Here is a 14,948-nt window from a genome sequence, read left to right as displayed (position 1 = left end):
ATAATTATGATTTTTTTGGCAATTATAATCTCAATGTTTCAAGGATGAAGCTATAGGATCAAATAGCTACAACACAATAACAAAGTAAAAAAAGTTGTTCAGATATTATGAATTAATATGCGTAAACAAACATAATAAAATCAAAACGATCGACGGAAGTTTGTGCATTTTAATCACCCTAAACTTAGTATTCCGCAATGAGTCGTTTATTATGGTAATGAAGCGATTCCCCTACCCAAAATATTTTTAGCCGTTAGGTCAGTAGTTCGATTTAACGTCGAAGCTTTATCTGATTGGCCGGTGAGGATTAACATACATATATCGAGGTTAACGGTGGTTGCCAGATGATTTTTTTTCACGTACGGGCTGTCGGCAACCCACTGCAATCCTCTAAAAGGATGCAATGCCAATACCAAACCGCTATATGTACGATACGCTACAACGTATAACCGCTTTCATGTTCGCGAATAGTTTGCTATGTGCGGGGGAACCGATTCGCTATAGCGATCATCCACGTCATTTAAAGATGATATCAAATATGTTACAAATTCTTCCCTAGACTATGCCAGCTCTGAGTATTATATGAATCAAGAAATACAATAGTTACATGTATTGACTAAGAAAATGTTAAATGTTAAATAAATATTTTTATAAAAATGATGGACAAATTCACAATTCTCATCTTTTCTCTCTCTTTTTCTGTTCACTCTGTTTCTCTGTTTCTCTCTTGTATTATTAGTTTCAAATGTTAATTTATAAATAGAGCTATAAGTAGAGCTCAAAAATTTAATTTTAAAAATACATAATTATATTAATTACTAATTTAATTAATATGCACTTAATTAATTTTTAATTATAAATATATAATTCTGTTATTTCTACAAGTCTTTTACAAAAATAAATCTATAATCTTTCAAAAAAAGATTTGATTATTTAAAGAAAGTAAAATAAAATAAAAAACAATCAGTTTTTATACGATTAAAAAATTAAGAAATATCCAGAGAGTTCCAAGTATTGTAGTACGCTTTAATAAAAAAATGTAAGATTATAATTTATATAATTGACAAACATGATATTCGTGTACTTTCAACTAGAAAATTTACGATATTAAATTTAAAAAAATAAACATTTACTCAATTGCGTCAGCAAGTTAATTGTTTCGCAAAGAGACTGTCGAGAAAGCGTTCTAAATAAAAACCTTTTTATAGTTCGATTCGATACATGATTGATGATCTATTAACACCGATTGTAGTATCGTATATCTGTAGTATCGTATTGCTAATTAGTTTACTACGGCTCAGTATGACTTTTTCATCGGTGCAGTAAGTTAGCGGCATCTCAAAGCAACCCGTTAATTTTCCGATTTTGTTCGACAGTTTGATAGTTCACCAGAAAATCAAACTTTAACGATGGTAATTATCGCGTAGTTTTACAGTAAATATTTTTTTAAATTATCTAAATTAAGTACAAAATAAGAATCGCGAGTTCTTTATAGTGCATTGCGTGTTGTTGCAATATATTGTTGAAGATTTGTATTGCTATTAATGGTGTTCATTCGATTGCAGGATGAAATTCAGCTTAGCAAAGATCAACTATCTCGTAAGTACATTTGCATATTAAACTAACATCACTTTCGTAATGTGATAGTTTAAAGTTACTATTAACAATCAGAGTGTATTTTTAATTACATGTAAAAATTAAGGAACAATTTTTCTGAATAGATTTGAAAATGGCATTCGACGCTTTCGATCACGACAAGAAAGGATGTATTAGCACAGACATGATAGGCACGATTCTGGGTATGCTTGGGCACGAAATCTCATCAGAGGAGCTCGCGGAAATTATCGCGGAAATTGACGTATGGGGTAAATGTAGCATTACTGATAATGCAACATAATCATTTAAGCTATTTTTTAGTTATTATTTTAAACAATAATGGCAATGCATGCCATATACAAATAAATTTAAGTTCTTAAGTTTTACATTTTACTCCAAATATGTATAACCTACAGAAATGTGCAATGCAAAAGAGAAAATGTAATAGAAGAAACAAGAAATTCGAAAAAATATAATAAAAGAAAGAATACAACACGAGATTAACCATAAATCTTCAATTTCTAGGAACTGGTGAATTAAAATTCGAAGAGTTTTGTAAGCTAGGGTCGCGCTTCCTCGAGGAGGAAACTGATATTGAGGCGATACAACAGGAGTTACGAGAGGCATTCCGATTGTACGACAAAGAGGGCAATGGTTATATTACTACTGATGTGTTCCGAGACATCCTTCACGAACTGGACGACGCACTATCTCCGGAGGAGCTCGACATGATCATAGAGGAGGTGGACATTGATGGATCTGGCACGCTCGATTTCGATGGTGAGAGATCTTGCGTGGTGCACAGGTGTTAATCCACTTCGTCTTCGCTTATGCACACTTGACTAACCCGGCGTTTACGTTACAGAATTCATGGAGGTCATGACAGGATAAATTATGACTTTGGCACTACGTGGATACACCGTGTCCGTCGCCCACGTATCGAATGAGTCTGTGCAAACAGAAAAGCCGAAATCTCCTCGAAGTTGTACATGACGCTGGCAAAATATAAAGTTTGCTCGTTTATCACATAAACAGTGTGCAAAAAAACCTACATTTTTATAAAATATATAAGCTACAAATTCCAGTAGAAATTAAAAATAAAAATTTTTAAATTTTCCAATAAAATAATATACAGAACGTGTCAAATGTAAATTAGACATTGTTGCAATTTTTAAAATAATATTTTTAATATAATAATGGCGATTATTGGTACTTTAAAATTTAGAGCTGTTAATTTGCCAAGAGTGCATGCTACATTCTTTGTGCCAAGATACACTGCATCCAAATGCAAATTGTAATTTAATCAAACAAGATTTTATAAAATATGTATTTTGCTTGCGTGGTGCGAGTCTACATATTTTAAATATATATTTAAAATATTAAAAAATTTTAATGTATATGCCAAATAAAATTATTAATTTGTTATCAAAAAACCATATCAAACAATAAAACGGAAAAAAATTGTAGAGAAGTATACTCATTCCAATAAGTACCGATCAAATCATTGATACATTAAATTTTGTACATTTATTTTTCAAAATTTTGAATTACGTAATCATGTAATCTGTCTAAGGAAAAATTTTATATTTCTTATGTTTCAATCTGTATTTTAATTTTTTTTCATAATTACAATGTAAAATTAAGATTTTAGCAAAAATAAAATTTATTGGAAATTAAAAAAAAAAAGATTTAATTATTTATTAAACTTTAATAATATTGAATTTTAGTTTAAAAAATTTTAATGTCTTGATAATATAATGTATAAAATAAAATTTTGCTATTATTTTTCTACATGCTATTTTTATAGTTAAAAAAGTACGCAATTTTTGCAACTCTTTCAACACGTCCTCCATAATTTTTCATATTTATCGTAAAGAGTCTATAATTGTAGTTGTCATCAATGTGCAAGAAGTCGCACATGAAAATGCATGCTCGCGGATGCGTGGCGTGTTGGCAGCAGTAACGGCACGTGCTTTGCATGCACTAGCTGTGCGACGTTACACGCTTGATTCTGTAATAGTAGTGTAATCTATTGTGAACTTTCGTCAAAAGAATCGCGGAGGCGTGTCTACCAAGGAGCCCGACAATGCACGCCATCGCAAGCGACTGTACATATTCCGGAATGAACGATAAAACCACCTAAATATAATAGTTGCCGGGCTTTATGAGCTTATAATTAGGAAGCTAAGAATAAGACATGCACGGTTATTGCATAGAACCGTCTTGGGTCAGCCTCACCCATGAATTCTCAGGCGGTGAGCCAAATGTGTCTATTGTTGCATCTATGTAACTGGCCGCACATCGTGTCGCTCGTAAATTTCGCCGTTCCGAGACATTGCAAAATTTCACAATGAACCGCTTGTGAGGTCTCGACCAAAGCGGTGCAAGCGTTAATCATAAAATATTTTTGCGACGATCTGATCGGAAAACGTAACAATTTTAGCATAATTTGCGCGCAATTGCTTTACGTTTTGATAAAAATTAATCTGGGAGAAAAAATTTATTATGTTTAAGCAAAAATGCTTATCATGAAATCTTATTCTTTTGCATATTTCCAATAAATTCTATTTGAATAAAATTGTAGTTTCAAACTGTTATTACAATAGAAATTAAAACACAAATTACAATAAAATAAACTAATTATATAAAAATAATATAATAATATAATATTATATAATATAATATTAATATAATAATATAATAATATAATAATCAGTATTTTAAACTTTTATTAATATTGAGTATTGTTTTCAAAATTTGGAAAAATAAAAAATTATACAATATTTTATGCATTAAAATTTTATCAAAATTAATTATTTTTGCTTGCCAGAATTATTTTTCACATTATGTCATACATTATATCATGTAATTTGTTATATCAAAAAAATTTTTTTAATAGAACTAATCGTTCATTTAGATGTTGCATATGACATCGTAACTGTTACACGCATTATATGTATGTTTGATAACATTTTTATAAAATATCTCATTCAATGGTAACTAAACACAAATTTTATTTAAATAATAGAACTGGACAATTTCGTTATAAATGAATAAAATAATCTTTAATGTAATTGATGCAGCTGCATGTCGATGTTACACGCTTCACATCATAGTTAATTACTTGCATCAAGACGGATCGTGTGCAATATGCTCGCATTAATTCCGCCAATGTAGAAACGTCAGAATTTTTGGCACTTTTGACCGAACCGCTGACAAATCGAACGTATGACTAGTAAAGGCATGGGTGATTTTCAAAATTAAGTGTGTTACCACAAGTTCTGCACAATTAGGTAAAGCGCGTCTATGGAAATAGAGTGGGGAGAGCGTCCTCGATGGATTTGAAAACCGCTAGATTCGGGATGTACCTGATCAATCACGTGCCAGAAGTTATGACCACTTAAAACAGAAGTCCACAGCCAGAATCTGGTGCATACTTCGAGAAACCGTCGACGCCAACGTACCACGGAGAGCGCGTATAGTTACCATCGCCATGGCAAGTCTTATAATTTTCGTAAACACGCAAATAATTCAAGTTGCAAAATTTTTCAGAAAATATAACGAAAATGTAAAAGCAAAATATACGAATAAAATTCATATTTAGTATAATTAGATATTAAAATAAAACCAATATAATAATTAGTATCCAACAAAAATATGAAAAAAAATTAACTTGGTAATTAATTAATTATTTTTTTACACAACTCAGATAATTAAGATAATTATGAATAAATTTGAAAATAAAATTTAATTACTTTCTTTTCATATAGATTTATTTGAGTTTTATATTAGTGAAATGTAATTTCGGATGATGTTTTGGACAGTTGCGAATTGTAATTACGTATCTCATGATTCCAGGATGACTTAAACAAGGATCAAATTGCTCGTAAGTGTATCTTTGTATAACATATCACATGTACATGCGACAAAAATATTCAGAATAATATTAAATTGTTTTAAATTTTATTTTTCTAAACAGTGCTGAAGAAAGCCTTCGATGCTTTCGATCACGAAAAGAAGGGCTGTATCGGCACCACTATGGTGGGCACAATCTTAACCATGCTGGGTCACGAGCTCAGCGATAGTACGTTGCAGGAAATCATTAAAGAAGTAGATGAGGATGGTAAGTTAAATGTCATTAATTTTGCGATAATGTTTCCTATGCTTAGTGTTTTGATACATGTTTTTCTTTTTTTCTATCGACAGGCTCTGGTGAACTCGAGTTCGAAGAATTCTGCATATTGGCAGCTAGATTCTTAGTTGAAGAGGACCAAGAAGCGATGCAACAAGAGCTACGCGAGGCATTCCGATTGTACGACAAAGAAGGCAACGGCTATATAACCACTGACGTGTTTCGTGATATTCTTCACGAACTCGATGACAAACTGTCACCGGAGGAACTCGATCTGATGATTGAGGAAATCGACGCTGATGGCTCAGGAACACTTGACTTTGACGGTATCTCTTTTCTTGCTTTATTAAATTTCAAATACGTTCATCATTCTGCGATGTTTCTAATCCTAAATAAACAAACCTAATCAGCGTTGTCCAAGTAAAATAACCATTCAACTAAAATATTTAACAAACTTAATATTTTAATTAACTTATAACATTTTATTTGTCAACTCAGCATTTTAAAAACAAAATAAAATAAAGTAAATATTTTAAATTAATTTAATAAAATAAAATACTAAGTCTTGTGTTTATCTACTATTTTTTTTTGTTTAAATTATAAAAAAGTCTACGTAGCATTATATTTAAGAAATATAGTAGTGTCAAAGTGTTCATTAAAAATCACAATACGTGCCAAGAACACAAGATATTTAAAATAATACGTTCAAGAAGTTCTACAGACTTTTAACAGTTGTAATTCGCAAGATAAGATAACATGTGACATGCTTTGAAAGCCAACTAGTTCATTTAAAAAGCTCAAGTTACCAAACCGTGAGCCAAGTAAATTCGTTTCGCGCATGTCAATGTCAGCACGATGTTCAACATAACCGGCACTAAATAGCAAAGTCGATCGAACATTCAATAAGTCCCTTGCCTTGGGTGGTTCGCCAAGTTTTGCGGGAAACACGAGGCGCCGCTTGATTATAACTAACGCCCACTGTGTTTTGCGCGCTTTCAGAGTTCATGGAAGTCATGACGGGAGGAGACGACTAAGGCAAAGAGCGAATCTGATAATGAAGATGGGCGCTCGAAGGCCGGGGTTAGCCGCGCAATTGGCAAACGCTCATCAAAGAAGAGAGAGAGAGAGAGAGAGAGCGCGCGCGTCCCTTCTTCATCATCTGCATCACCACGCTCTGTAAACTACTAAACTACGGCCGAGCGGAAAATTGGACGTTTACGATCATTCGTGATATCGTTGGCTGACGGTCGGCAGCTTTCATCATGCAAGATGAAGACCGCAGCATTTTCCAACGCCTTCAATCGACGCCAGGAGCAGTGAAAATGAAATCCGAGTGCCTCGATAAATCGGAATGACCTTCATTCAAATAAAGTAGCATTGCACATTTCTTCATCACGATAAAACGGATACACGTGCGGAATTTCAAAACGATTATTTCTAATCGTGAATTACGATGCGAGAAAAGTTGTAATTTTCTGCTATATCATCGGGATTTCGTTAGGAAGTTCGCGGGTGAAAGTATTGAAACGCTCATAATTATGTAAATTGTACACAAATAATTATTATGTTTCACGTGCATGCGTAGATAATGAATGTTCCTTTACGCGCGTGAATGCACTGCGCCTGAAGGATATTAACCAGTGCGCGAAGTAGCGCAGCACGTTCAAGTACGCAAGGCGCTACTTTCCTCGTCTAATTTTTTTACATCGACATATATGTATTGCATCACTGTGACACGTCTCATAATTTTTAAATAAATACAAAACTAATCCAAGATTTGCAACGTTATTTTATAATATTCTTTCACCGCAAATTTAAAAGATTATTTTTGCAACAATGTACGGTCGAATTTCTATATTTTTTTCTTTCACATTTGTCTAATTACGTGACAATGTTAAAAAAAAGCAAGTAAAAGACAAAAATGCTATGCAATAAATATTAATATTAATGCACAACATTAGACAAAAGAAGCAATATGATCTTTGTGATAATAAATCAATAGTATTGCATGGTATCTTCTCTTTTATACTCGTTTTTTTATTGTAACTTTGTGATGTAATAAGTAAATGCAATAAAAAGAAAATATATATATATGCAATCATAAAATAAATATATTTTTTACGGAATTAAAAAATTTTGTATGTTGTATACTCCTATTTATATTTTTTATTATTTTAAAATATTTTATTATATTAAAAAGTAACAAACAATGAATAAAATTAAAAGTAACATTGTCTAACATTAAGCAAATGTTATTTTTTATATTTACTCAATATGGCTCACATATGCACTAAATTAATTTATTAAAAAATATTTTAATTAAGAAAGTTTGAGAAAATCTGTATTTTGCTACTAAGTTTATCAAGACCAAAAATATTTATTAAAATGTTACAACTTTAAATTATTTTTAAAATTTTATTTAAACCAAATTCTATCCATCCACGCATCTATTTCTACCTGAGATCGTCATTAATATCTGTGGTTATATTTTAGGCAAACATCCAAATCAAACATGAGAAAAGACGCAAATAAATTGTATTCTTGAAAGATAGCGACACATTATGATGCATTGAACAAGTGCGTTCACGTTAAAAATTAATTTTACAATAGAAAATAATTTAAATATCAGTTTATGCAATAAATTCCATAAATCAATCAAATATTTTTTAAAATATGTATATTTTTGAATTGGCATTAAATTTTTTTGTTGATATTTCAAAATAGCATAGCACGCAAATCGCGGATTACAACTTTAATTAGTATTGTGTCTTCTCGAACAGCTATAATTACCGTGGTTGTAATATAGACATAATTCATTTTATATTTCACAATTGGTGAAACGCTTTTATGAATCTGATGTGGTAATAGTCTTTTTTACCTGATGTCCAAGCGGTATGATTCGATTTAAATAGAGAGAAACAATCCCTCAATTCCTACAAATCCCTACTAATAAATTAATTACTTATCGGTTTCTAAAAATAGTAAAGATGATGTTACTAAATAAAAAAAAAAGACTTTTGAGGCTTTCGAGCAGCTTGAAGACATTGGCAAATTGTCTGTAAATATGGACACAGAACATAAATTATCTATGTTGTTTCCACGTAAGCGTCACTTTATTACCCACGTCGTAATTACAAATGACGATTTAGACTGCCGCGAAATCGTAAAACGGATCAATTTTATCGCATCAATCTCGAAATTACCCAACCGTAACTGTATTGTAGCTTCGCTTCTGTACAATTTCTCGCCGATTACATCGCGATTTTACTGCAATGTTGGAGTACTGCAAAGTACTATACGGGCAACAATATCGATGTGTGGAAAGTTATGTCATTATTCAAAACTGTGCTAACATAAAATCGTTACATATTTTTCATGTTTTATCGTAAGAGCATTACTGATTTGCATATAAACTATTTGCGTATTACTATTTATGCTACGTTCTTTAGTACAACTGGTGCAGAGCGAATCATTGAAATACAATTTGACACAATTATAAAATTTTTAATTCATTGTCTGTTTTATTTAAGGATCATAAAGCTTAACTCATTAAAATATTAAATTCATTCGCTATAGAATATTTTCGTTTCAATTTAAAAAATTTCAAAAATGCTAAAAAATTATAAAGATACAATGCGGGTTGCATTGTATCAAAACTAAAGTTTCTTCGAATTTAGAGTTTAGAATCGTTTTACAAGTAATTGTCATAAATTAATTTATAAAAATTTTAATAAACCTATAATTTTAACCAAATTAATTCAATTAATTTATATAAAGTTTTAAAGCGCGATATGTATCGTATGGAAATATTAAATAATTTTATTAAATGATTTGTTTAGTAAGCGGCATTTATTTAAAATTATACTGACATTAAGAAAGAAAAGCATTTATATACCTGGATTAATTGCAAATTAAAATGTCGAGAGCACGGACACAGTCGTTAAATCCCGGTACAACGGATTAAGTTTAACGTGCGAGATGAGTGACGACGACACACCAGTTTGCAGAGCAAATACGCGTCAAACATGACACACCGCCTCTGGTAAATAATCCTTTTTCCTGCAACCTTTAATTTTGTCCCAAATTTCGCATGACTAAAATAGTGTTGAACGCTTCAACGTATTCATGCGCATCACGTCACGCTATCATTAACTTGTCTTTTTTTTATACAAGTACTTTTTTTTCCAAGAGAATGTAGAAAGTGAACAAAATATGACAAAGCAAAATCATTTTTTTTTTATAATAATGATGACAATCTTTCAGATTTAAATTATGCACAATCTATCAACGGTATCTATCTTAAAAAGATGATTAATACTGTTGCCTAAATTTTTTTCGTGATAAATCTAATGTGATCGTTTTATGCAAACATTGCACAATTGTGCAAAAAGATATTTTATGATATTAAGATGTAAAAAAATTAATAAATCATTGATATTTAATCGTTCTGAATATTATATGCAAAAAAATAATTTAAAGTGATAAAGTGATAATTTCTGCGCATCTAAAATGTAATTCAGATTATCAGAATATACATGCATATTCTCCGTTTGTTTCGTCCCAATTAATCGTAATCGATATTACTCGCTTTACGTAAACCATGTTAGAATTATTTGCTACAACTCGGCTCTTGCCCGCCAGTGGATCCGATTTCAAGCGGCGAGCGGGACCAGTCGATCGGGTTTAGTCGTGAATCACATTTGAGAGCGGTCATTCGACCGGTTAGACGCAACGATCCGTCTGTAGCATGCTCCGTTGGTCCGGTAGCACCGGTGAAAGGAGTTGCGCGGCTTTTAACGCCCGCGCGTTCCAACGAATTTGCCCGCAAACTACACTACACGGCTCATAGATACTCGATAGCGTAACTCAGAACTGTTTTCGCACACGTTCCAAGCATGGTGCGTTAGATTTTTAATTTAACTCTTTTAATGAAATTAATGCTTCAAATGTCGCAATATCTTAAAAACTTCAAGTAAAAATACTAAACTATAGTTATATCTGGCAATTAATGGAAATATGCATGAATTTAGACTTCCACATGCGTTTATAGTGGATTACTTGTAAAACGATTCTAAACTCTGAATTCGAAGAAACTTTAGCTTTGATACAATGCAACACGCATTATATCTTTATAATTTTTTAGCATTTTTGAAATTTTTTTTAATTAAAAAGAAACTTAATAGTGAATAATCTGGCACAGTGTTCTATTATTTTATTTTTGTTTCTATCAATTGGAGTTGTATGAGACGCGTCAACATGCATTCAATAAGAAATAAATTTTGCCGTAATAAAATCGATGCATATATAAAGTATTTGTCAATCTAAAATAAATGCACAGCGCGATAGTGAGTTGTTGACTTGGATTGCATTGCACACAGCCTTCATCGGCGTAATGAAACTAGGACTCTCTAGTACTCTACGGCCCTGAAGCAGCACCTTATATCGGTTACCATCGGTGAATGCCGTTTTCGAAGGACACGCTCGGTTACAGCCGGTGCCTTGTGGACACTGTTACGTACGGGACTGGATATCCGTTACCGCGAGGTAAACGTCACATCGCGCAAGTCATCGGCTGGAAAGCGCCCGGGGTACAGATCAGAGTGATTCCCCAGCAGGCGCTCGTGCAAACCGGGCTCTGGACTTTCACGGATACCGATCGGCCTGCACGTGCTAGGTGCATATAGTTTTCCTTTCTAATACGTCGGTTACCATTACACTTTACGATCCCGGAATTTCCCTCATCTGAGAAGTTCTATTATTATACTGTGCAATAATATTAATTAATTAAAATCGATTAGATTTCATATAATTTTCTAGATTAATCATTTATCCTCTTAGAATATTTGTTGCAAATACGAAATAAACGAAATTCACGCACAAAAAATGGCAACAAGAAAGATTTTTAAGACCACTGATAGCAATAATTGTGTATGCTAGATGAATATCAAATAAGAGATGCGGAAAAAGCAAAGAGATAGACCGTTCTACTTGAAAAGAATAGAAATTCAAATGTAATTTCTTAGTCATAAAAAGGAGTCTTGTTGCGAATGTTAATAGACAAGTTCCATAAAGAGAAAAATAGCTATATAACTATTTTCGTTATTAAATTCATCTTCAAGATATTATGTTAGAAAAAACTATCAAATATCAATAATAGTGGAGCGTATATATAAAATTCGTTATATTTAATATTGCTCGCAAGAAGTAGTTGCATTTTATAGTATAAAAATTTGAAGAAACAATTGCAAGTTCTTAATCAACATTTTTTGATTATATAAAATCTAAATTTGAGCATCTTAGCATGTAAATTACATTCAATATTTATTTAGCTTTATCACACTTGCTGTAGCCAATTTTTTATCTTTTTATCTCTTATTCTGAGATGTAAAAAAATTAACTTTTATGTTTTTATGTTTTATTTATTAATAAATATATGAGTGCAGTTTTTTCATTGTATCGTAAGAAGTATTTTTGTTTTAGAAACGTGATTGTATCATAAAAATTTGTAATACAATTATCTGTACTACTAAACATAATTAGCGAGTTCTTTTCTATGTAAATTAATTTTTTTCTTATGTTGAGCTCATTATAAACCGCCTACTCGAGTATCTTCATCTAGATCTGGTTTAGCGTTACCGTTCTTTCCTAAATCTAAGAAAGCGCTTAATTACAACGTTAAACCGGTATAATTAAATTAAATTTTTTTTAAACATTGAATAACACGATAAAAATCTGTTTGTTAAAAAAATTGTTTAAAAAATGCATGTTTCGTATGTCAAAAAAATTAATAAAAATACTTGTAAATTTATTCCGAAAATTTACCAAAAATTTTTTGTGAATAAAAAAACTTAATGAGTTGGCAGTGATTAGTTTAAAAAGCATAAATAAAAAATACTGTAAATAAAACTAGTTGCTTTCTCAGTTTCACAATAAATTATACTTTTCGGTGTTTTAACTCGTCATTATACTTAATGATCTATTATAACTACAAATGAATTCGGCTCGAAAAGTTGCTGATTGATCAAAACCAACTTCAGAATTATTTATGGTTTGTGTGGAATATGATTGTGTCTACTGATTAATTTTCCTTTCGCGAATACGACACTGTCATTGCATACTAATTCGTGCGCGGCAAACTCGCAAAACGTGTATAATTCTGTGTCATTTAGATTTTTATCGTATATATCAATATACAATAAAATACCAAAGAGAAAACAATTTTTTTACGCGTGCACATAAAAGGTGTGTCTACGCAATTTATAATCACACATTTTATCATTCATTTCCGTTACATTATTATTACTGCTGCCTTTTAATTTGCGTATTATTGATTTCTTGCTACAAATGCAACGCGTATATCTACTAATGTACAATTTAATGTGCTATATCTTTATCATAAAATACAATTATCAGAAAAAAACAATCCCGATTATTAATAAAGATTTTACATTTTCTAACGAATCTATAAAGCGTTATTTTGTCCTGACAATTTTATCTTATAAATTCATTTTTTTTACAAAATTTTTTATGAATTTTAACGCAGCTGACTTTTATATCAATAAAATGAAAATTTCTCGTAAAACATAAAATAACATGACTAAATCCATAACTTTTGCATAAGATAGGATCTTTTCATGTTTATGATTACATGCTATCGTGAAATATGCATAAAGTATACTACGATCATTTTTTTGCGTCTGTCGATCGACAGTAATGTCAGACTTCAAGACGGCGCTCGAACACGACGACAGCCGTCGGATAGCATGCGAAGTGCAGTTGCCTTGGTTTCTCGCAATAATGCTTTACGAACGGTAGAACGTAGTTGAATATCAATCAATCGACGGACATTTTCCTTTCTACAAGATCTAGGTAACGTCTGGCTTTGCATCACTATTATGCGGGTGTCGGCCGTTTCTCGGAGATGAACAACCTTTGCAGCTTGACAGCTCGATTAGTTTTTAGATCGCGATTTCTTTTTCTACGCCACAGCTTTCGTCAATAATGAATGTATCTCCGTGCACTTACAAAGACTTGCCGCAGCGTAAAAAAAATTAGGTGTTACTCGGCGATTCCCCTGGCGGTCATGAGCTCGGCCGTAACAAGACCTATCCATTCCCGACTCTCGGTAAGCGCGCCATAAAACATTTATGGGAAACGTGATCGGCTTAACTTCGATCGGGCGTATGATCTTGTAATTTGTCCCTTAAGAGGTGAGCGGTCGTTTTTCTTGGAAAAAAATTTCGACTGCTGTATCAATTAACTGTGCGAATTTATATTATTCTCGAACAAATATAAAAATGCAAACTCAATCGTGCATTTTAATTGTGCACATTATAATATATATATTTCTTTTAGCGACAGTTAAGTGAAAATATGATCGAGAAAGATTTACAGCATCATATAATAAGATTTCTATTATAATGAGAAAATTGAATTGCTCTATTTGATCGAATATTTATAGCGGAGATTGGATAAACGCTTATTAAACGGTTGCTTCTATTAACGATACAGGGGATTGTATCTTATACCCCAAAGAGCTCGAAATCAATTAGATAACCACGTCGCGATTTTGAAATTACTAGTTCGACGATATTGATACATTGCCAAGGTGGTGATCATCGACGATTTGCATTACGATAAATTGCCGCACTGATACGCTAATGTTTGCATAAGATGTTTATTCGCCGGCTTTATAATAATAGTACTTCAGAGTATTCGGTACCAACATCAGATATCGTTCGGAATGTACCGATTAAATTGAAATACGGGCGTGATAATACGCGAGGAAGAAAATCCCATTTTAATATATCTCCACAATCTCCTGAATCTGATTTATTCGATTGATGTAATATTCGCAATAATCAGCCGCGAACGATACTGAGGCAAATTTCAGTTTGCAAAGAAATGCGAGCAAGGTTAGGCGTATTATTAACGTAGCCAAGTTTATAGCAGATACACCTATTAGCGATATTGTGTAATTCGCAGTAACTGCTGGATCCGCGACTGCAAATAGCTTCGAGAAGCAATATACATACATAAACAGTTGTGCATTTTATCACGAAGCAGAATGTTAATTAGACACTTTCCTTCGCGAAAATAATCGTTAGCAATGTGTCAAACCAGACCGATCGTTCTTTTCAATAAACAGAATCGCGGTCAATCATATGTCATAATTAAAAGCAAAAATATAAGAGATTGCAAGAAAAAATTATTAAATAAG

At 32.0% G+C, this 14,948-nt stretch overlaps 2 protein-coding genes across 3 annotated transcripts; both read left to right on the top strand.

Moving 5' to 3' along the window:
• Nucleotides 1-83: 83 nt before the first annotated feature.
• On the top strand, nt 84-3,211 carry LOC105668780 (troponin C, isoallergen Bla g 6.0101). 2 transcript variants are annotated; one of them, XM_012361349.2, is made up of 5 exons: nt 84-1,412; nt 1,566-1,599; nt 1,722-1,865; nt 2,122-2,376; nt 2,462-3,209. In XM_012361349.2, exons 1-5 carry the CDS (start codon nt 1,410-1,412, stop codon nt 2,485-2,487), a joined length of 462 nt encoding a protein of 153 aa, XP_012216772.1. In that variant the 5' UTR covers nt 84-1,409; the 3' UTR covers nt 2,488-3,209. The 2 variants fall into 2 exon arrangements, with proteins under 2 accessions (XP_012216772.1, XP_067208061.1); XM_067351960.1 differs by having other exon boundaries at nt 2,122-3,211.
• Nucleotides 3,212-4,959: 1,748 nt separating this feature from the next.
• TpnC41C (Troponin C at 41C) lies at nt 4,960-7,504 on the top strand. The gene is made up of 5 exons (XM_012361348.2): nt 4,960-5,092; nt 5,455-5,482; nt 5,576-5,719; nt 5,803-6,054; nt 6,728-7,504. The coding sequence occupies exons 1-5, from the start codon at nt 5,090-5,092 to the stop codon at nt 6,760-6,762; spliced, it is 462 nt and encodes a 153-aa protein (XP_012216771.1). The 5' UTR covers nt 4,960-5,089; the 3' UTR covers nt 6,763-7,504.
• Nucleotides 7,505-14,948: the final 7,444 nt, after the last annotated feature.

This window comes from Linepithema humile, chromosome 3, assembly GCF_040581485.1.
Source record: "Linepithema humile isolate Giens D197 chromosome 3, Lhum_UNIL_v1.0, whole genome shotgun sequence".
Classification (NCBI taxonomy): Eukaryota; Metazoa; Arthropoda; class Insecta; order Hymenoptera; family Formicidae; genus Linepithema; species Linepithema humile.
The sequence above is the reverse complement of the archived record's forward strand: the minus strand, read 5'-3'. Positions and strand labels throughout refer to the sequence as shown.